Below are 22,328 nucleotides of genomic sequence, written 5' to 3'. Positions count from 1 at the left end.
TGGACAGGCTCTGTGGACAGGCTCCGTGGTACAGGTGCCACTGCTCAGCCTTCAGCCAGGTCTGCGTGACCTCTGTGCTCATGTCCTCGCTATGAGCCACTTAGCAGCTGGCCTGCAGCAAGGAGGAGCCGTCAGCCCCACTGTGAACTTGTCTTTCTGGCCTCATGCTCCACGAAATCCTGGGTTCCAGGAGATCAGAGCCGAGACTTCGCAGCTCTCACCTGAAGAGCAGTTTCGAGTCCTCCCTCTGCCCCGTCGAGGCCCCACGTACCCCTCTCTGGCTGCGTGTGGGTGTGTCATCTTGGGGGACGGCCCCCCCCGGTAGGAGCCCTTGAGCTCGCCATCCGTCTGTCTGTCCATCGGTCAGAGGAGCCAGGCACAGGGTCTTTATTAGCTGCAGACTTTTTCTTCTATTAAACAACAAGAACTTACAAAGCACATCTCATGTCTGGAGAACCTTAGCAAACAGTAGTAACAGGTGACCATCCACCTTCTTCTTGTTGGTTCCAGAGAAACGAGTGGGGAGTGATTTGCACATAGCCCCAGGTGGGAACATGTCCACGGGATCGAAGGTTTTCACCATCTGTGCTCCGAACTGTGTCTCATGCTCTGTAGCAACAAGTGGCCTCTGAGTGGATTTTTAAGTCTTATAGGCAGAGAAAGGAGCATTGACCATATGATGCTGGCCACCGGAGTGCAGGAAGGAGAAAGTCGGGGGGGCAGGTGGGGAGTGTGGCCGTGGACGCCTGGAGCCCAGTGCACGGACAGAGGCGGTCCGTGTGCACAGACTGAAGGATGGGAAGGCGGATTCTGGTAAGTTATCACATGCTCAGGGCCGATAAGAAAATTAAGCAAATGTCTGCATCTATATACATAGAGTATTTAACGTATGACTAAATATGAATTAAATAAATGAGCTCCCGTTTCTAAATAACTGATTAATTTCATTCCTTTTCAGAATGTGCTCTGGAGATTTAAATTTTCTCAGCTTAAGGGATCTTCGGATGACGGAAACGCTCGCGTAAAGCTGCTGTTCCAGCATCCAGACACCAAACAAATAGAGGTGAAGGTAGGGAACCTTGTTTGTGCTGCCACCCGGCCACGTGCCACGTGAAACCTCAGAGGTCAGAGGATGAACACGTCTGTCCCATGTGCCACTACCTCCAAGCCCAGATGGCCAGGACATCACTACAGCCCATGGTCTGTGTCTCTCAGAGACACTTCTGTCTTGGGGTTGTGATCCCTGAACCATGTGAATTCATCCTACTGAAAATTAGAAGTTCCTTATAAATGTCAGTAGGGAATCAATATTTAAAAATACATGAGGGGTGCCTGGGTGGCTTAGACGGTTGGGCACCTGACTCTTGATTTCTGCTCAGGTCATGATCCCAGGGTCGTGGGATCGAGCCCCGACTCAGGCTCTGCATTGAGCATGAGAGCTGCTTAACATTCTCTCCCTCCTCCCCTCTCCCCTGCTCGTGCTCTCTCTCAAATAACAATAAACAAACAAACAAATAGGAGCGGCCACATTGGAAGGAAGAGCTTCACAAACAGCATTACGCACAATTCAGATGATGACCAGACTGCACTCAATTAACAGGTGCTCGGACACAACCTCCAGACTCATCACGCTGAGCGGTCAGCTTACTGTCCACAAAGGATGGGTTTTTCTGTGTTTAATGTACACGTGTTGTCACCACCCAGTTTTAATGGAACTAGAGACAAACCAAAGTGTCAGTCTGATGCGCTATAGAAAAAGGAAGAAAAAAACAAAAATATGGGACCCACGAGCACATGTTGTTTGGAAACAGATCCAACAGTTTGCCTGGTTTTCTGATGAAATTAGGACACACCACACGGGACACAGCTAAATCCAAAAGTCAGTTTCTAACATCTTTTTGTTGAGTTTAATGAAATAATGTTCTGTGTCTACTTTTTTTTTTAAATTTTTTTTTTCAACATTTATTTATTTTTGGGACAGAGAGAGACAGAGCATGAACGGGGGAGGGGCAGAGAGAGAGGGAGACACAGAATCGGAAACAGGCTCCAGGCTCTGAGCCATCAGCCCAGAGCCCGACGCGGGGCTCGAACTCACGGACCGCGAGATCGTGACCTGGCTGAAGTCGGACGTCCAACCGACTGCGCCACCCAGGCACCCCATTTTTTTTAACGTTTTATTTATTTTTGAGACAGGGAGAGACAGAGCATGAACAGGGGAGGGTCAGAGAGAGGGAGACACAGAATCTGAAAGAGGCTCCAGGCTCTGAGCTGTCAGCACAGAGCCCGATGCGGGGCTCGAACCCACGGACCGCGAGATCATGACCTGAGCCAAAGTCGGCCGCTTAACCGAGTGAGCCACCCAGGCGCCTCATCTGTGTCTACTTTTTAAGTACAACTGAAATTGTCCAAATCTGTTGACATTTTATCTTCGGGGAGTGATAAAATCACAGCCTGAATGTAAATGCTGTCTAGGCGCGTGGGTCATGAGGTGTGTGACAGGGCAGTGGAGGGGACAGCCGATCTAGGACAGACACAGGAGGTGGCTGCGATGGAGGGGTATGGAATCCGGGGGACTCTAGCCACCAGCAGAGAAGGGATCCCGAGAGCGGGGGGACTTGAGATAATTTTACGTTTGTGTTTGGCATTTTATCTGCACTGATATGTTGACCATGGGTCACGTTACCACTTCTTCTGGATGATTGATATATTGGCCTTTGGGGGGCAGGGGACGAACGAGCAACATTTCCTGCTTAAATCCCGCAAACCTCCTAACCCAGCGCGTTCCGTGGGAGTGTGGGCAATGCCTTGGGAAGCCAGTCTGCAGCGGGATTTCACACGGTGGGTGTTCTAGCAGCATCTGCTGGAGTACCTGCTGACGTGGGCTCGTGCCTTCGTAACACCCAACAGCATACGTGATGTCAGAGTGTGCTCTTGGTGGGTGCCAGCTCTCAACAGATCAAAACGCATCTGTTCTCATGTGTTAACGTTTGGTGAACTTTTGGTGGTCTGTGTTAATGATGGGAGGAGCTGGGAAATCTGAACCAGACAGTGTGAGATGTGGCACATGACTTTGGGGCAAGCGTTCATCTCAGTATCTTGGCGGCATGCGTACAGGCTGGACGCGTTTCATTTTCCTCCCACGAGGACAGAGAGACCTAGGAGGTGGTGGGTCACAGGGGCGGACACACGCTCTGAAAGGCTGGGAGCTTGGACGGTTTGCAGGGCTGCCTTCATGATAACAATACAGTTGGAAATCCGAAAACCCACCTGCACTCAGAGATGAGAGGGAGACACATAGAAAAGTCCCAGCAAACCCAACTGAGCACATCTCCACCTGACCTGCCCCTTCGCAGACCCCGAAGCTGCTGACGGCCTCCCCGAGCCTCCCTCCAGGGCAGCAGGGCAGAGACGAGGGCAGGTGACATAGGGAGCCCAGGGGCACGTTGCTTGGGGCCCTGGCAGGGCCGTGTGCGATCCGTGCAGGTGACGACTGAGTGAGAGCGGAGCAGAGCAGAGGGCCTCCCGTAGCAGGACGGGGGCACAGCGGTTGTCGACAAACCCCCTTTGAGCCGACACTCCACGTGTATTACAGGCCGTGAGACACAGAAAAGGTTGGAAAGACCGGACGGGGAATCTGGATCTCAGGAGAGTTCTTAGGGTCGAGGCTCTGTTTAAACAAAGAGCCCTGGGGACTAACCTCTGAATGGAGAATTTATCTATTTATTTTTGCTTTTGCAAATACTGGGTGTGAGCACTGTGTGCCTTTTCTTCCAAGTCAGAAACGGGTAATTGCCTCCCAGAAAGTTATGTTCGTCTTAACCGAATTTTCTGGTTAAGGGAGTGATAACTGAGGAATGAGTTTTCCCTTATTAGTCATTGAAAATGTCTCTGGACCCTTTGGCTGGGGCGGTGCCCCAGCCAGCACGCCATGAGAACCGGAGGGGCGCAGGGTTGCGGGCACAGCGAGCACTCTGCACCCCTGCGTGCAGGTGCCGGACTCCATGATGCTCCCACGGCTCCAAGGCTGGCATCCCACCGCTTTCCGATGACGAGGTTTGCCCGTCCTCTTCCTGCCTCCTTCTCCCGGAAAAGCCGAGGTGAAGGAACTCGTCTCCTGTCGGCTCCGAGGCCGCGTCCCGCGAATGGGCTGCGGGTTAGGCCCAAGTCAGGAGCGTGCCACAGGGGACACGGTGCCCCCCCACCCTGGTTCCTTCGTCCCGACCTCGTCCTGGTGGCCGCCAGCGCGCCTGGCGCGTCTCTGTGATTCCACATCTGCTTCTCGGCTGAGCCGCCAGAAGCAGCTGGACGTGAGCTTTTTAACCGGCATTTAATCGTGTTCTAAATTAGTAAGTTCACGAAGGAGGAGCAGATGGGTATTGACGGAGCCTCCAGAGACACTCACAGAAACTGTTACCAGTTTCCAACGAGGAAGGTGCCTGAATTATCCCTAAAGTAAAAGACTCAGGAGCCTGAGCCACCTGTCCACACACACGGACCCGGGCCTCTGGCCGCGGAAGGCAGGGCACGGCTCCACCGACGGTAGGTGCGTCCTCGGGAGGAGCCCTGTGGTGACGCCTCCTCCCCGGCCTCAGGGTGTGGGCCAAACATGCCCCAGAAGGAAAGACGAGGGCGGACGTGGACGCAGGTGTCCTTGAGGCGTCTGAGAGCGAGTAAAGGAGGTTGCGTTTCTGAAACTGAAGCGTGGCTGCTGAGCTCCGTGGCCAAGAGTGTTGGTGCCACGGCATTTGTCGTCCATACAGCCGACCCGGTGGAGCGGAGAGCGGACAACGGAGGGAGGGAGGCACGTGGACGGGCCACGGGGTGTTCCACGTGACGGCGTGAGCAGGAGGCGCCTGAGCCAAGCCGAGGTACATGTGCCCGCAGCCCCTTCCAGAACGTCTGTGCTCTTGTCTTCCACAACCTGTTCTCAGGGACGGGGACGCTCGAGCGACAGCAGGCTCACCCGCTCTCTGTCTCTTCCCCCCACGCCCCCTCGCTCTCCCAACCTCCCCCTCTCTTCCTTTGTCCCTCCCTGTCTCCCCTGCACCCTCTCTCCCCCTAAGTCCCTGTCTCCTCCCTTCCCTACTCCCCCTCTCTCTCCCAATCTCTTCCCCCCCCCCCCAACCCCTTTGCTGCCCCCTTGGCCTGCTGAGTGGCTCATCCCAGAAATGAAGTTGCCTTCGGCTGCGCGTGAGGTCCGCGGGCGCTGGCAGGTCGGGCCCGGGATGTGGAGCTGGTGGTGCCTGATGGTGCGTCCGACGCGGAGCTGGGTGGGGTAGAGAGTAGGCGGTGGGAGAAGGGGGAGGCGGGGGCAAACCGCTTACAAGCGGCGCCAAAACAGGAGCCCAAATCCCAGGAGGGCGAGCGAGTGCTGTGCTTTCACGGGCCTCTTCTCCGTGAGGCAAAGTGCGTGAAGGTCGCCATAAAGGACAGACAAGCGACATGCTTTATACGTTACAATGGTTGGAATAAAAACCGGGACGAACGGGTTCCAGAAAGCGGAGCACTCAAACACGTGGACTCCAGTCGGCAGAAACAGCGGGAACAGGAGTGGTGTGCAGAGGGGAGACGAGAGGCACTGCCCCGGGGAAGAAGACGGCCGGCCTGCGGCAGAAAAGCGTCGAAGTGAAAACCAAAAAGAACAAACAGAGAACACCTGGAAATGGAGACACCTCAGCCTCCTCGCAAGAAAAGGGCCCGAGTGGATCCTACCACTCGGTAGAGAACGGTAGGTAGAGAATGGTTTCCTCATTCTCGGTTGAGAACGAGAAAACATCCATGAACAGAGTTGAAGTGAAAGTCAAGATTCCCAAAGAACTGAAACCACGGCTTGTGGACGGTTGGGACTTAATTCCCCGGCAAAAAACGCTTTTATCTTCCTGCCAAGAAGAACGTGGATTCCATTCCAGAGGATTATGCAAATTACAAGAAACCTCGAGGAAACACAGATAATAAGGAGTCCGCTGTGAACGAGGTGGTGGCCGGGATAAAGGAGAACCTCAATGTGATGCTGGGGACTCAGCTGCTCTACAAATTTGAGAGGCCGCAGTACGCGGAGATGCTCGCAGGCCACGCGGACGCGCCCACGTCCCAGGTGCACAGGGCACCGCATCCACCGAGGTGGTTTGTACGAACCGCGGCCGTGTTGGCCTATACGCCTCTGATGATTGTTGCTGAATTCTCTTCATGATTTCCTAAAGTGGCTGGCAAGGAATTCTGCAACCTTGTTTAGTGCTAGCGATTATGAAGTCGCCCCCACCCCCCGCCCCGAGTACCATCGGAAGGCTGTGTGAGGCGAGGCGCTGACACTCTGTTTGGATTTCTGTAAACACATTTTGTTTGGTCCTCCTCTTATACAAATGATGTCCTTTGCAAACGTTAGCGTACAAGAGAATTGGTGTTTGCTTTCTGTTTGATCCTAAACAGAGAAAATAAAAGGGGTTATAGCCCCTTTTTTCCTTTTTTTTTTTTCATTTCAGTCACTACCAGTGTATTCAGTGATGGACAATGAGAGACATACTGTAGTGTTTCATTGCGTAGACAACAAAGCTGCTTTCGAATGCTGCTGGTTCTATCCCTTTGACACCATGCAATTTTGTAATACGTGTCAATGCCGTACAACAAACTGCTCTGACTCCTAGTGCCAAAGGTTCGATTCAGTGTATATACCTGAACACGCTCATCCGTCTGTACTCCTTTTTTTGTGGTGCTTAAAGAGCCCATCCTGCAGGCCGTCCATGCTGTTCCTTAGGCATCGTCCCTTTGCTCCGATTGCTGAAGAATGGTGGCCTGTTTCATGGTTTTGTATTTGTGTCTAATGCACGTGTTAACATGATAGACGCAATGCATTGTGTAGCTACAGTTTTCTGGAAAATGCAATCTTTTAGGAATTGTTTTTCAGATCTTCAATAAATTTTTTCTTTAAATTTCAAAGAGCAAAAAAAAAAAAAAAAGAAAAAGAAAAAAATGAAGTAGCCTTCAGGGGTCCAGGTGACGTCCTTGTCTTGGTTTTGAGCCCATTGGGGGCCACATGTCCAGAGCTAGTGTTCACACTGACGGAAGATGCAGTTGAACCGAATCTCTGAGCAGCGCAGGGAGCCGTGCCCCATCCCTCAGGCCCAGTGCTGTGGAGAGGACGTCACCAGGGCAGAGACAGCGGTCATGTGCCGCTGGCACTCCGCCCCTGCGAGCCCAGCTGTGGGGGGGCTCCGTGAGGTCGGTAGGTCTGGGGTCATCGCGGGACCCCCAGCACAGTGTTGGACGCCTGCTCCTGGAAGGCTCCTGGCGCCCCAGCTTGTGGCTGCGGCAGCTCAGTGAGGAGCACGGGACTCTCCAGCTCGCCTGCCATCCTTCCAGCTGGGACGTCATCACACTCCCATTTCCAGAAGAAAGGCTGTCGCGAACCTGCCCGTGGAGCGCAGCCAGCTGGCCCACAGCCACCAGGGCACCTCCACGATCCGCGAAACGCTCGCTCCCCCACATGGGGCGAGTAGGGTGTGCCAGCCACGGTCCCGCTGTCTCCAGACTTAAGACGCCAGCCTGACCCCCATGAAGCCACCCCGGCTTCTCGTCCGCTGGCCTCAGTCTGACCCCGTGGTCGTCAGCTCCTCCTCCAGGGAAGCGGTAGCCTCCCTGTCGACTCCATTCGGAAGACCTGGGTCCAGCATCAGCCATGTCCACGGGCCTCTTGCTGGAGCACAGATCTCCGTTAATGTCGGGACCTGGGGTGAATGAGATATTCGGGACTAGGGACGGACAACCATGTAACACACAGTGCTGCACGGCTCGTGCTCCCAAGCCCATGGTGGAGGGTGCCAGCGTCACAGAGTTAGTTTCCTAAGAACTTTCTGTCCCATTAGACTCCCTCCTCTTGATTATGGCTGCGCCATGGTGACGGCCCTTTCCTTAGAGAGGTTACATAACTGTAGGTGCCATTCCAATGGCTGTAACACTGGACCTGGGTTCCTGGCATTGGGAAGCCTGGTTCCGTCTGTGGGTCGTCACCCGCACAAGCATCTGGCTGTCCATTAATGAATGCTCCCTGCAGTTAGCGGTTCCTGGAAGCTTTGCTGATGTGCACGTCCTTTTTTTCAAAGTAATCTCTATACCCAGCGTGGGGCTTGAACTCACAACCACAAGATCAAAGTCACGTGCTCCCCCCGACCGAGGCAGCCAGGCGCTCCTTGTACATGGTCTTTGCAAGGAGACCTGAGAGAGTGGGCGTTCTCTCTGCCACCTTCTCTGTGGAGGGAGGATGTCATCATGGCTGTGGACGTGGGGAAACTGAGGCCCGGGGTGCTTAATGCGAAGCTCACGTCACTCAGCTTCTATACGATAGAATGAAACGTGTGCACGGCCGTCCCCTCCGCCTGTCCCCAGCACTTCCCATGATGCCCCACGGAAGCGCTGTTTCCAGTAAACACGGGAGGGGAGGTCCCCATCCCTCACCCCCCACCCCGAGTCTACCTTCTGTCTGCGTGGATGTGTCCCGAGCACCACGCAGAAGTGGCTTCGTGTCTGGCCTCTTTCCCTCAGTGCCACGTGTGCAGGGTCCATCCACGTGGGACAGACGAGCAGTGTCCTGTGTGTGGACACGCCAGGTTGTGTTCAGCCCCTGTCCACAGACACATGGCTGGTTCCGCCTTCCAGCTGCTGCGAGCGCTGGTGCACAAGCGTGTGCTCGGCGGTTCCGGGCGTGTCCCGGGGGCCGCCGGGCTGACTTCCCACCAGCGCACGAGAGCCCTGGTTCCTCCCCACCCTCGCCCATCTGTTATTTTCTGTTTTGTGAAATCCCAGCCCCCTCGTGGGTGTGAGGCGGGGTCTCCTCTGGTTTTTATGTGAACGTCCCTGATGCCTAGTGGAGTGCAGCATCGTTTCTGAGCTTGTTGGCCACTCGTGCGCCTTCTCTGGGGAGAGGTCAGTTCAAGTCCTTTCCCATCTTTTAGGAGAGCCGTGTGTCTCTCTCTGGTTGAGCTGAGCGAGTTCTGTCTCCACACATGCTGGGTGTTAACCCCACATCAGAAACACGACTTACGGGTGTTCTCTCCCGTCTGTAGGCTGTCTTCACCTTGTACTCCCGTGAAAATGTCCTTTGATGCCAAAAGGTTTCAATTTTGATGAATCCAGTGTGTCCGTTTTCTTGTTGCCCAGCAACCGAGTGTTAAGCTTCCAAGTCCACACTTCATGGTGGCTCCAGAGTGGCAGCTCCCGTGGGAAGGTTCTCGTGGGACGGCTCCCGTGGGGCGGCTTCCGTGGGACAGCTCCTGTGGGACGGCTCCCGTGGGACGGCTCCTGTGGGGCAGCTCCCATGGGGCGGCTCCCATGGGAAGGTTCTCGTGGGGTGGCTCCCGTGGAGTGGCTCCCGTGGGGCGGCTCCCGTGGGCAGGCTCCTGCGTGGCGGTTCCCTGGGCAGCTCCAGTTCCTGACTCAGCCTGCAAGCGTCTGCCGGGGTTCACAGCTGGTTGTGTGCTGTCCTCATGGCAGCTTGAGGCCTCCAGGAAGCCTGCCTTCCGCTCGAGCACAGGCTGCTCCCGTCCCAGAGGTAAGAGAATCTGCACATTGCGAGGAGTAGGTTATTTTTGGTTTCTGATTTTTAAACTGTGGGAACAAGAGGAGGCCACGAATACAGAGCTGCACCCCGCCTGCTCAGCGAGCTGCGTCACCCCACAGTGACAGCACCACGGGAGCCCACGGGCTTTCTTAGAAGGGGCTCAGTGACCCCTGGTGGCTCCCCTCTCCCAAAGAGTCTGAGTGGATTTCTAACAGCCGTGGCGTTACCAGTGCCGTGAGCCGCTGACGGGGCTGCCCCATCACCTTATGGGAACCCACGGCTGCCTTTGGGATTTCCAGACACTTCCTTTGCAAGACCTCGGTGTAAAAAATAAAGTGAAAGAGATCAACTTGCCTTCAAACTCAGACTTTCCGTGTTCATCTCACACGAAAGGAGCCAGTCCCCGGGGACAGGAATTTGATCTGCCCGAGCTGCCCTGAGTTTCTGGGGCTGGAGGATGAGCTTCTCACAGGTCCTGCTTCCCCACCAGCGGGTCCTGCACAGGAGCACGCTGGTGACACCCAGAGGGTTGGGCCGTGACAGGTGGTGCGGGCACTGAGCAGAGGCCAGCGCCCCCGGAGCCCAGCTCCCGCGACACCCCGCCATCAGCTGCTGCCAACGACGGTGGCGGGGACCCCACGCCAGGCGGCCCTGAGAGCCAGGGCACTGTGGCCCGCGGGAAGGTGGACATCAGCACACCACTGCTTGCAAGAACAGGAGCCTCCTGTCCCCGTCCCCACTCAACAGAGGACAGCGCTGTCTCCCGGTGACAGCCCGCCCGCTCCTTGGGAAGACGGGAAGTTGCTGCAGAGGGCAGATGCCGTGCCTTGCGTGGGGACCTTCTCCATTGGTCCCTTGTCTCAGGGCCTGCCATGTGCAGGGCAGGGGGTGGATGGAGGACAGACCCGGCGTGCAGGTGGGGCAAGTCAGGAAATTCTGCACAGACAGGGATCTGCCGAAGGCCACACAGCGTCCAGCCGGATCAGGTTCACCCCTTCCTGCTCCAGGGGTCTGTGCCGAGGCGTCGATGAGCTTCTGTCATGATAGGAGGCTCACTCACTTCTGAGGCTGCATCACCTCCACCAGAAACTGTAAAGCTGCAAAAAGGGGTTTTATAGCCGCTGTCCCCAAGCACAGAGCTGTGCCAGCAGGTGGCAGACCCTTCTGGAAACAGGAAAGGAAGGAATGAGAGGGAGCGTGTGCAGGAGCAGGGGGCCAGGGATGGGGCTTGAGGGCAAAGGTCGGTATGGCTGCCCGGGCCTGGGCATGAGGACGCGGAACACAGAAGCCAGTGCGCTGAAGGCCACCAGCTCAGGTAGCAGGAATGTAACTTAAGTGGGACAAATGTGGTTTTTAAGGACGAGCTGCACCCATCGGTTCTGCCTGAAACACAAACAGTGCAGGTGTCATTCAGCCTGGCCCAGGCCTGGGCTGACACATCCCTCTTCTGAGCCTTCAGAGGACACTGTCCGGCCATCACCGCCTGTTCATGTGGACGTTGGTGCCCTGGCCGCCCTCACGGGGCTGGGCTACGGACGGTGCCCACCCAGAAGGAGCACAGGCTTTCTTTAAAAGGTGCCAGGGTGCCTGGGGGCTCAGTCGGTTGAGCATCTGTTGATTTCAGCTCAGGTCATGATCTCACACTTTGTGGGTTCGAGCCCCATGTGGGGCTCTGTGCTGAGTGTGGAGCCTGCTTGGGATTCTCTCTCTCTCTCCGTCTCCCTCTTCTCTCACCCCTACTCATGATCTCTCTCAAAAAGTGAAAAAAGAATTTAATGGGTGGGTGGGTGCTTGTTGTAGCTGAACAGAAACAGACTTCACGTAGCGTCTGTGCACCGAGCTGTCTCGTTGGGTCTTCCCTAGCGAACCTTCATGTGTCGACAATAACAGCAGGTGCCGTGCGCCGTTATTCACCTGCGCACCTGCACAGGGGCATCCCCACCGAGGCCCAGGTGCCAGTGCTGGGGTCGCCGGCAGGGCACTTGCTGAGGATCACAGACGACTGGTTGTGGAATGAAAGCCAGGACCCGGGCAGCCCCGCCTCAGACACCATCTCCTCCGTCCACGGTGCCTCCTCCGTGTTCGTCACTGTGTGGACACCTGGCCGTGTGGAGCGGTGAGCACAAGTTGCCCGTGTGTCTGGTCAGTGGTCTAAACACAGAGCCTGCACATCCTGAGTTAAAGAAAGAACCGGCCTGAGCCTGTGAATGACAGAATAGGACCCAAGAACCGGCCAGCCCACCAAGTGCTGTGGGCAAGTGACACAAGCCCATAGCCTGGGCCCATGTCCCCCTCTGTAATTGTCCCCAGTCCATTAAGAGACAAAGGTCAGACTCACTGGCTGCCCAGGATGAGGCCTCTTGGTTTCTGTATTTATTTTTTTTTTAATTTTTTAAATGTTTATTTTTGAGCGAGCAAGAGACAGAGTGGGAGCAGGGGAGGGGCAGAGAGAGAGACACACACAGAATCAAAGCAGGCTCCAGGCTCCCAGCTGTCAGCACAGAGCCTGACGTGGGGCTCGAACTCACAAACTGTGAGATCATGACCTGAGCCAAAGTCAGACGCTTAACCCACTGAGCCGCACGGGCGCCCCCTCTAAGACACTTATTTCTATTTTAGTTTTCTATATTAATTTCACAGGGAAAACCTTTACCAGCTCTGTGGGAAATTCACTTTGTTTATGCCTAAGAGAGTATGTGTCCTTGTCAGAACACGGGAATTTCCAAATAAAACATTTCTAACAGCAGAGAAAAGGAGGTGCCCTTCACAGCCTGGCAGCCCCCCTTGGCACGTGTGAGCCCCTGTGGACTTGCTGCAGGCTCGAGACCACACTCGTGCAAACAGCCTTCCCAGAGCAGACGCTCGGCCTTCCAGTACGTGTCCCTGGGGAACAGACACAGAGCTGTTGGGAGACTCAGACGTTCTCAACGTCCTGGCAAGGTAACAGTGCCGAGCTTTCACATAAATAAAACTTAGGAAGTTATCATTCTGCTGTTTGCCGAAGAGGAAAAAGTGGCTTCAAATATGAGCCAGAGAATCAGGCTTCCCGGCGTGAGGCGGCAGTGTCAGGAGGGGAGTCACAGAGGACGCGGCAAAGGTCACGGGGAGCGCTTTCCTCGAGGAAGGGGGGGACCCAACAGAGAACGGGAGCGGTCGGCCCGGGGAGATTCCCAGCAGGGTTGGAAGGTGGGTGCGGTCTCCAGTCCCGCCTGTGTGCATCTCAGGACGATTACAAGGCGCGTCTGTTATCCCAGATGTTCGTCCTTGTGTTCTGCCAGCATCTGTTCCCGTGTGGCTTTGCTCACTAGCCCCGTAGCCTCTGTGTTGCCTTCGTGGGGAAGGGACAGGCTGAGGCTCCCGTGGAAGTGCCACCTGCGTGTGGATCGCTGTGGCCGAGTGGAAACTGTCCTCTTAGATGGTGGTGGACGTTCAACTGTCCCCTCGCACAGGGTCTCCGATGGCTATTAGGGAAAGAGGGCACCTGATGTTGGCCGCTGGGCTTTGGAAGGGACGTCCGTCACCTCAGACACTTTCTGACAAATGCCACTGATTTGTGCACCGAGAAGGAAATATGGATAGCGATGTGATGATTTCTACTGGAGGAGGTTTACTGGGGACACACAGGTGATTCTGACATCTGTACACTGATTGGATGCGTCACTCTTGCGATCGATGCTGCAGGCCCGGAGCAAGGACTGAGGAAGAAGAGTTGTCTCAGCTCCGGGCGACCTCATGATTCACACCGGGAATTCACACATGGCTCCCTAAGAAGTTTTACTTCGTTAAGGAGAAGTTCTAGGTATTAAAACACTCAAAAGTGGATGATTATATAAGCTGTGAGTCGTAGTCCAAATCATTATTTCAGCCACCGTGAAATATTTAACAACAGTTTCTAAAACTCTAGGTCATTGGGACAAACATGCCACCGAAGAAAGAGGCGTGGGCGAGGTGCTGGGGGCCGGCGGACGGGCCGAGTGCAGGCGAGTCCATCCCCAGGCGCGTGCGGCCTGGCTCTCAGGACCTCACCAATCTTGTCTGTAAGATGCACACGATTTGCACCTGACGGTGCTGCAGGACGTGAGTGGGAGTGACTGACAGTGCAGGAGGACAGAACGTGCCTGAAGGACAGGCTTGAGGGTCCGCACAGCCGGGACGGTGTCACGGGCGCTGCAGCCACCGGGGAGGGCCTTCCTTCTGCGCCCTCACCGAGCACTCAGTCCTCCCTCCGTGTCAGTGACTTCAGGCGCCTCGTGTAGGGGAATCACACAGGGTGTGTTCTCTGTGACCGGCTTGTTCCTCTCAACCTCATGTCCTTAATCCCTGTTGAAGCAGGTGGGAGAAGTTCCTTCCTTTTAAGGCTGCACATGCTCCGTTGGGGACAGACCCCATTTCCTTCATCTGCTCAGCTGAGGGGGCCTCCACGATGCCCCATCCTAAGTCAAGAAGATCTGAGAGACAAAGCACACAGCATGGCACTCCAAGAGACACGACCTGGTGGACTCGGGGGCATGGCGACCCCCCCAGTGACCCGCGCCGCCTCAGCACCTGTCACCGTCACACAGCTTGGGGAGGCGCTGCTCTGTGCATACCGTCACGCTTCCACTTCTCCCCCAGTGTGGGCGGCTCTCCGTGGGGAGCTGTCCGTGGGAGGGGGGGGGTTCTCTGTGGAGGGTTCTCCCTGGCGGCTGGGCGGGGAGGGGCTTCTCCGTCGGGGGCTGTCCGTGGGTGGCTTTCCGTGGCGTCAGTGCAGGCTGGGCCTTCACTGCCTGGCGGGCATGAGGTCAGAACTCCACACATGACTGCTCAGGTCGATGAGTGTCACCGGAGAGCCTTGCTGGTGGCACGTGGATAGGACACCAGCCGGAGGTAGCTGGGTCTCTGGCTGCAGGTTCACAGGGCGCCTGCTTACTCAGTATCTGGAAAACCTAGAGTGGAGGCTTTAAATTGGTTCCTGGATTTTGACTCCGTCGACTGTGGTTTTGTGTGGAATTTACTGGTGTGAGCAGAGATTCTGTGTGTGCCTTCGACACGTGGGGCCAGAAAGTATCGATGTCGCCCTCCGCGGGCCTTCGTGCTGGAGGTGCCCGGCTCCTTGTTTCGGCGCCGTGCACTTCCAGACAAGTCTTCTGGGAACTTGAAAAGCAGTTTCCAATTTGCAGATGTTAAACCAAGACCTTGAGGCATATCGCGTGGACGTGGCAGCTCTTCTTTTGAAATGTCCCTTCAGGAAGCTCAGTAATTATGACTTGTAAATGCAGAAATTGCATTAGGTTTGTGTGAGATTTGCAAGAACCTCGTGTTCCTTCTAGCGGGAGACTCGTTAGTTCCTCTCCTCCGGGAAGACCACCATGACTGAGTCCCAAGGTGTGGGCACCACTGGCGGGCTGGCTTGGGGTGAGGTCTGCCAGGAGGTCCAGGCAGCTTCTAGATCCTGTGGTGACGCGAGGGCTGCGGAGCGAGGTGATTCCTCGGGAACACGTAAGTGTTAGCACGCTGTCGCAGGAGGGTGCACCGCGAACCACTAAGACACCTTGCTGGTCATTACTCAGAAAGGGTGAAAGTAAGCAGTAATCAGTCATGCGGCTGTCAAGGTACAGATTCATTTGCCTGTAAAGAAGGAACTTGATCCAAAGTGGAACAGAGAAAAGGGGCCCTTCTTGTTCCCGTACCTGGAATCGGTGGCTCCGAGCACAGGGACCTCATCGGCCCATCTGTGGGCAGGTGCCCCTCTGGGCGGGGTTCAACCCTCCTGCAGATGCCCTCCGTGCATCTCAGAGATCCTGTCTTCGGAGGTGCGGGAAGGAGTGGGTCTGTGGAATAGACGAGCCAGCCTATCATCCTGGACAGTGACCTGGCTCCTTCTGAGGCCGTGTCCACAGTGTAGAGCACAGGGGGTGTAGACAAGACTTAGTTAAGCTGTCAGTCGGGTAGCAAGCATCTTAAAAGGGATTTTGATGTTTTCAACTATTTTGGGACTTCATTGTGCCAAAGTAGGAGAGAAAAAAGTCAGAGTAATGCATTTAAAGCTTTCTCTCCACGGGTAGAATGGGGGTGGGGAGGGCAGCCAGAGAGGACACACATGTCACCATCAGCAATGTTAGGACACTGATGACCCCGTGGCAGCTCACTCGTGCGGGTCCGTGGCTGACGAGCGCACTGGAGGGTCGTGGGCACCTGGGTGGGGCTTTCAGGAACAGGGAAGGCCGTCTGTGACTCCTTTTTGTTTCAGGTGCATCTGGGATCTTCTGCATGGGGACGGAGGGACCCAGGAGTTCGAGTGTTTTTACTTTTATTTTCTTACCTGATGGGGCACCTCTGTCTCTGTAGGAAACCTGCCCCTTGGGCATCATTTCCTCTTTCTCCTGTTGGGCTGGTGACAGCCTGAGGGTGAGCCACGGTCCCACCTGTGCCCGGGAGCCCCACGCGCTCTGCTCACCCGCTGCTGGCGGTTCCTTCCACGAATGGTTGCACACGCACAGGCATACACACGTGTGCACACATAACATACGCATGCACAGGCATGCACACACACACCACGGCTAACGCACAGTGGTCAGTCCTACTGAATTCTGAACACCAGGAGCCCTGCTATGCTGAGACCCCGTCACAACTTCACCTAAGCACCAACCGGGCCAGGCGTCAGTGGGGCCTGAGTGAAGTCGCTCCGCCCGGTCAGGAGCCCACAACCTGATGCAGACGGGGTCCAGGCGGCACCCAGAAGGGGCATCACCTGTATGAGATGCAAGAAAATGAAGCTGTCAGCCCGATCTGTCAGGGGTCCCTGCAAAACAAGTAGTGTCTTCCTGTTTGTGTCCCGTGAGACCGCAGGTGTCTGCTTGGACCTCAGTCCATCCTTATTCCATGTGTGTTTGTACTTGAGTGATTTTCTGGGAGCTCAAAAAGCGTAGAATCTGTTACGTGTTTTTGTAATGTGCTTTTCTAAGACTCACAGCGTTTCATCTTATCTTCTTATTCTTCTTCCAGGAACTCGAATTCCCGGACCTGACAGCCGTCCTGCACTGTGTTCACGCCTTCCTAGCAGCAAAGGTGGCCTCAGTGGACCCCGCATTCATGGACAGCCAGAGCTTCGCGAGGAAAAGTGCTTCTGCTGAGCGCTGAGCATTAAATTATTTTCTTAAGAAATGACTCTTTCCTGCAAATATTACAACTCTGTGTGATTTTATAATGAGCCTCTAGTTGTGATACCAATAAAACGTGTCACTAGTTTCCAGAGACGCATCACGCTTCTTAGATCTGAGAGGCCAGGGCGCTGCTGGGTGGAGCTGCGTTCACACACGTCCGCGTCCCTGGAGGTGATGCACCTCGCGGGCCCGTCTCGGAGTCAGGCCACGGTGGGCTCTGCCCGGCGCCCTCTGCCTCCCACATCACTATCCTCTAGATTGTATTTTCATAAAATGTGAGAAAATCCTGAGAATCCCCTGCTTTACGGTCCTCAGACAGGGAAGGGTCTTGTCTTCCCTTTTTGTCAGAGGGCTGAGTAAGGGTGTGACGTGAGAAATGAGAAGTATGCGGGAAAGGAAATTAACTTCAATACTACCTTTTCATAAACTGTAATTACATAATGCATCACTTATATGCTAATTTAAACCACTTTCCTAACCTGTGAAATATAGCCTTTATCATAGTTTCCTTGGTTTTTGTACTGTTTACCACTTCTAAGAAGGTCCGCTTTCTATTTTTGTCATTGAAAGCAACTTAATGAACCCTTGAATCTTCTTTTAGGGAGACAGACTGTTCTCAAAGTCCAGGTCACAGCCTCATTTCTCATGGTTGTGAGGACAGGAAGCACATAAACCACCGGGCTGGAAAGTTCCGGAAAACAGTTCTGGGAAAACAGGTAGATGTTTCCTGCAGCTGCAGGAAAGCAGGTGTGCAGTGCTGACAGCCCCATGGCCCCGCGGGTGTGGACCTGAGCGGCTACGTCAGTTCCCTGCAGCCCACCCACCTCTTGTCGGTCGGTGTTTTGGAAGAAGAACCGTTTTGGTTTGTAATATACATCAAATATTTATAATCATATATTAAACACATACTAATATTTAGGTGTTTGAAATGCATCTCCCTTCTAGAAGATCTCTGTACACAGTATGTGTATCATAGGTATTATATCTAGAATTCCCGTTTACATCGCAAGGGCCTCTGTGGAAAACTAATAGCAGCAGACTGTTTAAGGTGAATTTTAAATAATACTCCGGAGAACGGTGTTCACAGAGCACGAGGCAACAATTTTCTCTGCAGACGTCTGTTCCCTTGCTTTACGTCACACTTCCCATCAATATCAACATTCGCGGCAGCAGGAGTAACATTTCCACCTGAAGACCAAGTTACAGCCCTCTGCGGCGTCTCCTCCGTGGGGGCGTGCCGGCCTCCACATTTAAGGGTTCTCCATTTCCTCGCCGGAGCCAAAGAGTCTAAGCTCACTCAAAACTAGAAGGTATTCTTCACCAGAGTGAAGAAATTGTGAGGATTTTTTTTTGTTTATTTTCATTAAAACCAGAGATTTAAAAAATGTACCTTTACTGGATAATAACGAACGATTAATATTTTCCCAAGAAGATTTGATGCTAAAGTTTATTTTTATATTTGTATAAATATACAATTCTTTGAAAAGATGCGCAACTTTTTAAAAATTAAAAAACAGCAAAAGTCTTTTTTTTTTTTCGGAAATGAGCAGTGGCCATGTGCCCACTTGTCTTTCCCTTTGCATTTCTGTGCACCTGCCCAGTGGCCACGGGAGTCATCCCCACCCTCACGTGGCCACACGGGTCAGGCTGCTCAGGCCCCTGTGACCAGTGGGGGGTGGGGGTGGGGGGTGGGGGTGGAACGACAATTATTGCTTTGGTTTGGAAACAGGACTCGTCAAAGGCGGGGCCTGCTCCTCACGCCAGGCTGTCAGGGTGCTGGGTCAGAAATTATTTTATTTTCATTTGGGATGTGCAGCTAACCTTAAAATACCAGTTTTGCATTCTAATTAGGAATTATCAGTAATTCCTAATTGTCAGTAACCATCCTAATTAACAGTGGGAATCATCCACTGATCTCGTGTGCAAAGTCATCGGTGCTGGAGACCATGCTGAGGGCCGCACACACACGACCCCTTTCAACTCGCTCCCTACCTGGTACAGGTCTGACTTCGTTCTCACCATGAAGGTGAGGGAACAGGCCTCAGCCCAGGTCGAAGGCCAGGCTATTTGTGGGGCTGGGTGAGCCGAGGCCCTGGGGTCCCCAGGCTGAGCCCCCCGGCACGGATTCCGTGGAGCTGGTGAGACACGCTTCAGCCCAGGGCCTGTGGAACCCCAAGGTCATACTTTGTCTTTGCCTGTCCCTGGAGAGTAGTAACCGGTATCTTCTAAATGTGGCCTGTTTTCCCTTTGTTCCATTTTTGTACATGTTCCTATTCCATTTCAACAGTAACAGCAGAAAACTTGCCCGGTGACGAAGTATTGTAGTCAAAGTGGGAACACATCCTCTTGGAAAGTATCTCAATCCATGCCGTGGATCCTGACCTAATTTACGATCCACACGTGGGCATCTGGCAGGATGCTGTTGAGTAGGTGCATCCCGTTAGTGACCCTGCTAGCTGAACATTCATCTTGAAGGTTTATTAAGTCTTGGGCGGAGGAGGAGGAGGAGGAGGAAATGTCCGTCATCCTGAAGGCAAGGAAATGAAATGACAAATACATCATCACCGGTGTCTCAGAGGACACACCGCGTTGGTCTGTGACTGGGGTTCGGGTCTCGTGCCCAGACCGCTCTCACAGGCCCGGTGGGCTCTGAGCTGGCAGGAAAAGTGACCCGCTAACACCAGAGGAGAAGCAAAGACACCTGCACGTGGCGGAGACGGTGGGGGGGGGGGGGCACAGCTGAGAAGTGACAGGAGCCAGCGGCGCTTGGTGGGGACCAGGGAGCTGGATGCCGAGGCGGGTGTCCTAGGAAGGACCGTGAGCAGGTTTGAGCGTCAGGAACAATTTTACATGGTTCACACAAACTTTATTTTTCTCACCTCGTGGTCTGTATTTTCATGACCTCAAACGACATTTGCACGTAAGGAAAGGATCCAGCTGCATTTGGATCCCTCCACACACAGGCAGGTGCCAGAGAACCTCTTCCCATATTCGTTGAGCTGTGTGTGTGTGTGGACCTGGGGGTCCAACCAGCAGAGGCCTTGTCACAACCAGCAACTTCCTGGCACCACCCCACCCCCCAGGACCTAATACTTGCACTCTCCGCCTGCCGGTGAGCTTTCGTGACTGTTTTCTGCCTTCAGGACGCTCAGCATATCACAGGAGTGTCCGTGGAACCCTAAACACTCAACAAGGTCCTGGTTTATTTTTCTGTCCCTGTGGACGATTTGTGGGAGCTGACGGTAAAACCTCTCTTTACTGGGGCCTGTGGTGACTGCCATGAGTAAATCCCTTCCCTCCCACTCAGTGACTGGTGGCCATCTGATGTCGTCTGTCCAGAGGCACAAAAATAGGGGAGGGGTAAGATTGGAGATTATACCAATTATTATCATCTTGTTTTTTTCCAGAGTTTGGAGCAACAGAACAGGCAAAGACAGTTCCTAACCCATCCCTCCCCAATTCCAACAGGACTTTTTTGGGTTTTTTTGGAAGTAAAACTGATTTATTCAACTCGGGAACCAGACTGTATGTCCTCATGGTTTCACAGGCTAATTATTTATGCATCTATTATTTACTTTTTAAGCGGGGTGCAGCTGACACACGATGTTACACTAGTTTCGGGTGTAATCACAACATGATTGGACGTCTGTCCCTTATGCGGTGCACACGCGGGCGTCCCCGTAGCACGAATACGATCCTGCCACGGCGCCTCTCGGATGCTGCGGGGCACCTGCGGGGGTCACCGCGGGGCCTTGCGGTTTGGAACACCTGGTCCAGGACGGAGAGCCCGGCCCCGTCCTGCCTTCACAACAAGCAAGGCTGGGTCCCGAGTGGAGAATTTGCCGCCGTGTCCTCCCGCGTGCGGACGGGAGCAGCCTGACCCCGCAGCCCGAGTACCAGCCTGCAGGGAGGAGGGAGGACTCCGTAACCCCGCCAGGCGGGGGCGCATTTGCACAGCTGCCCGCCGCTGGCCGCCCGCCCCTACCCGCGAAACGGCGCACCTGGTGGGCATGTGCACTTGCACACATGTTACGCAGACACGGCCGTGGTCAGGGACAGCCAGCACGGCGTCGCCGAGGAAAAGCGTTTTCCGTGTGTGTCAAAACCCCGGAAGGACGTGGAGGCTGCCACGGGCGCAGGTTCTGCGTGTCCGGAGGGTCCTGGCCGCAGCAAGCTCCGTGGGTTGACCGCCGGGCACGGACGCACAGCCACACGTAAGAGCACGGCTAAGTCGCAAGCAGAAATGGTGAAATGCACAGCAAAAACTCTGTAAAGCTCTCAGCAGGCCTCAGCCGGGGGGCAAAAGGACAGTGTACGGTTCAGAAGACACTGCCTACCCGACTTACGTCCTGAGGAAGAGCCCACCCTGTAAATCCAAGGAGATCCAAGTCGGGCTCATAGAGACTTCTATGAGACACACGTGGAAGTCTGAGGTGGAAGCACGACCCTGGATTCAACTATTTAACATATACCGTGGAATGACCCGTCGGTGCCGGGCGGTGCGGAGCCCGAGCCCGGTGCAGCTCACTAGCCTGGAGGAGCATGCGTGCCCAGCTGGAGAACGCATACATGGCTGGAGAGCATGCGCAGAGGGCTGGAGGGTGCGCGCACACGCCTGGAGGAGCATGCGCACACGGCTGGAGAGCATGCGCAGAGGGCTGGAGAGCACGCGCACACGCCTGGAAGAGCCGGCGAGAAGCCAGCCCGCCCGGCTGGAGGGCGTGCCCGCCTGGAGCGAGCACGCACACGTTTGGAGAGCACGCTCTGCTGGAGAGTGCGCGTGCACGGCTGAACCGGCCCCAAGTCAGGCACCTGGACACAGGTGACAGCAGGCCCCGACGTGTCGGTGCTGGTGGGACTGCACTTCCCGTTCCGGCTGCACTTTTCAGAAGCACATGGACAGAGCGGTTCCAAACAGGTAATCGCCCCGTGATACAACACGCTTTGTAGTAAACCCAAGTCTGTACCACGTGCTAGGACTCACGGATGTTTCTGTCCTGCTGAGGAAGCTGGTTTGTTTTATAGCTCGGCAGTTTGTAATCGCGCCGCCTTAGCAGGCTTTCCCTAAACTGGCTTAGATGGTAATTCTCGTTTCTGTGTGTTTGTTTAAAAACTCAAAGGCAGATACCTCGTCACTTGATTTCCGGAGTCATGGTAAGGCGGCGGAAGTTTGCCGGGGAGTGAGCATTTTAGATGTTCGGGCTGCGCTCAGGAGCCACAGACTGGGTGACGTGGGAACAACGACGTCCACTTCCTCGGTCCCGCAGGCTCCGTGTCCGCGGTCACGGCTCCAGAAGATTCGGGGGAACCCGCTCTGGTTCCCAGATGCCGACTTCTCGCCGTGTCCTCCCGTGGTGCAGGGCCAGGGGCCGGCAGGGGTCTCTGCTGCACGGGCACCACTCCCCCATCACGCAGGCGCCACCCTCCTGCCCCCGTCACCCGCACAGCCACGCTGGGGGGCGGGTTCAACACGTGAACTTTATGAGGACACAACTGTTTTTAGTCCAGAGCACTAGGAGGAACATCAATTTGACTGAGTTTATGTGTCCAAAACAGACATACATTTGGCCGGGAGAAAGGGTATATATTTTATTGGTACCTAACAGTAAGTTTACTTGAGATGAGAATCTTCAATA

General features: G+C 54.7%; 1 protein-coding gene, 1 long non-coding RNA gene and 1 pseudogene across 2 annotated transcripts in view; 2 read left to right on the top strand and 1 right to left on the bottom strand.

Moving 5' to 3' along the window:
• SNTG2 (syntrophin gamma 2) overlaps positions 1-17,791 on the top strand; it is a 138,313-nt gene extending 120,522 nt beyond the window's left edge. The window contains exons 15-16 of the mRNA XM_043604659.1: positions 959-1,069; positions 16,535-17,791. Of these exons, the coding sequence (XP_043460594.1) occupies positions 959-1,069; positions 16,535-16,669 (246 nt within the window). The 3' untranslated portion in view covers positions 16,670-17,791. The remainder of the gene's footprint in view (positions 1-958; positions 1,070-16,534) is intronic.
• Positions 4,607-6,716, top strand: LOC122466895 (annotated as a pseudogene).
• Positions 17,792-18,962: 1,171 nt separating the features above from the next.
• Positions 18,963-21,252, bottom strand: LOC122467040. Its single transcript, XR_006292834.1, has 2 exons — positions 21,030-21,252; positions 18,963-19,219 (listed from the first exon to the last, which is right to left on the bottom strand). It is a non-coding gene; the product is annotated as an uncharacterized LOC122467040 (long non-coding RNA).
• Positions 21,253-22,328: the final 1,076 nt, after the last annotated feature.

This window comes from Prionailurus bengalensis, chromosome A3 (assembly GCF_016509475.1).
Source record: "Prionailurus bengalensis isolate Pbe53 chromosome A3, Fcat_Pben_1.1_paternal_pri, whole genome shotgun sequence".
Lineage (NCBI taxonomy): Eukaryota > Metazoa > Chordata > Mammalia > Carnivora > Felidae > Prionailurus > Prionailurus bengalensis.
This window is presented reverse-complemented; position numbering and strand designations above follow the sequence as displayed.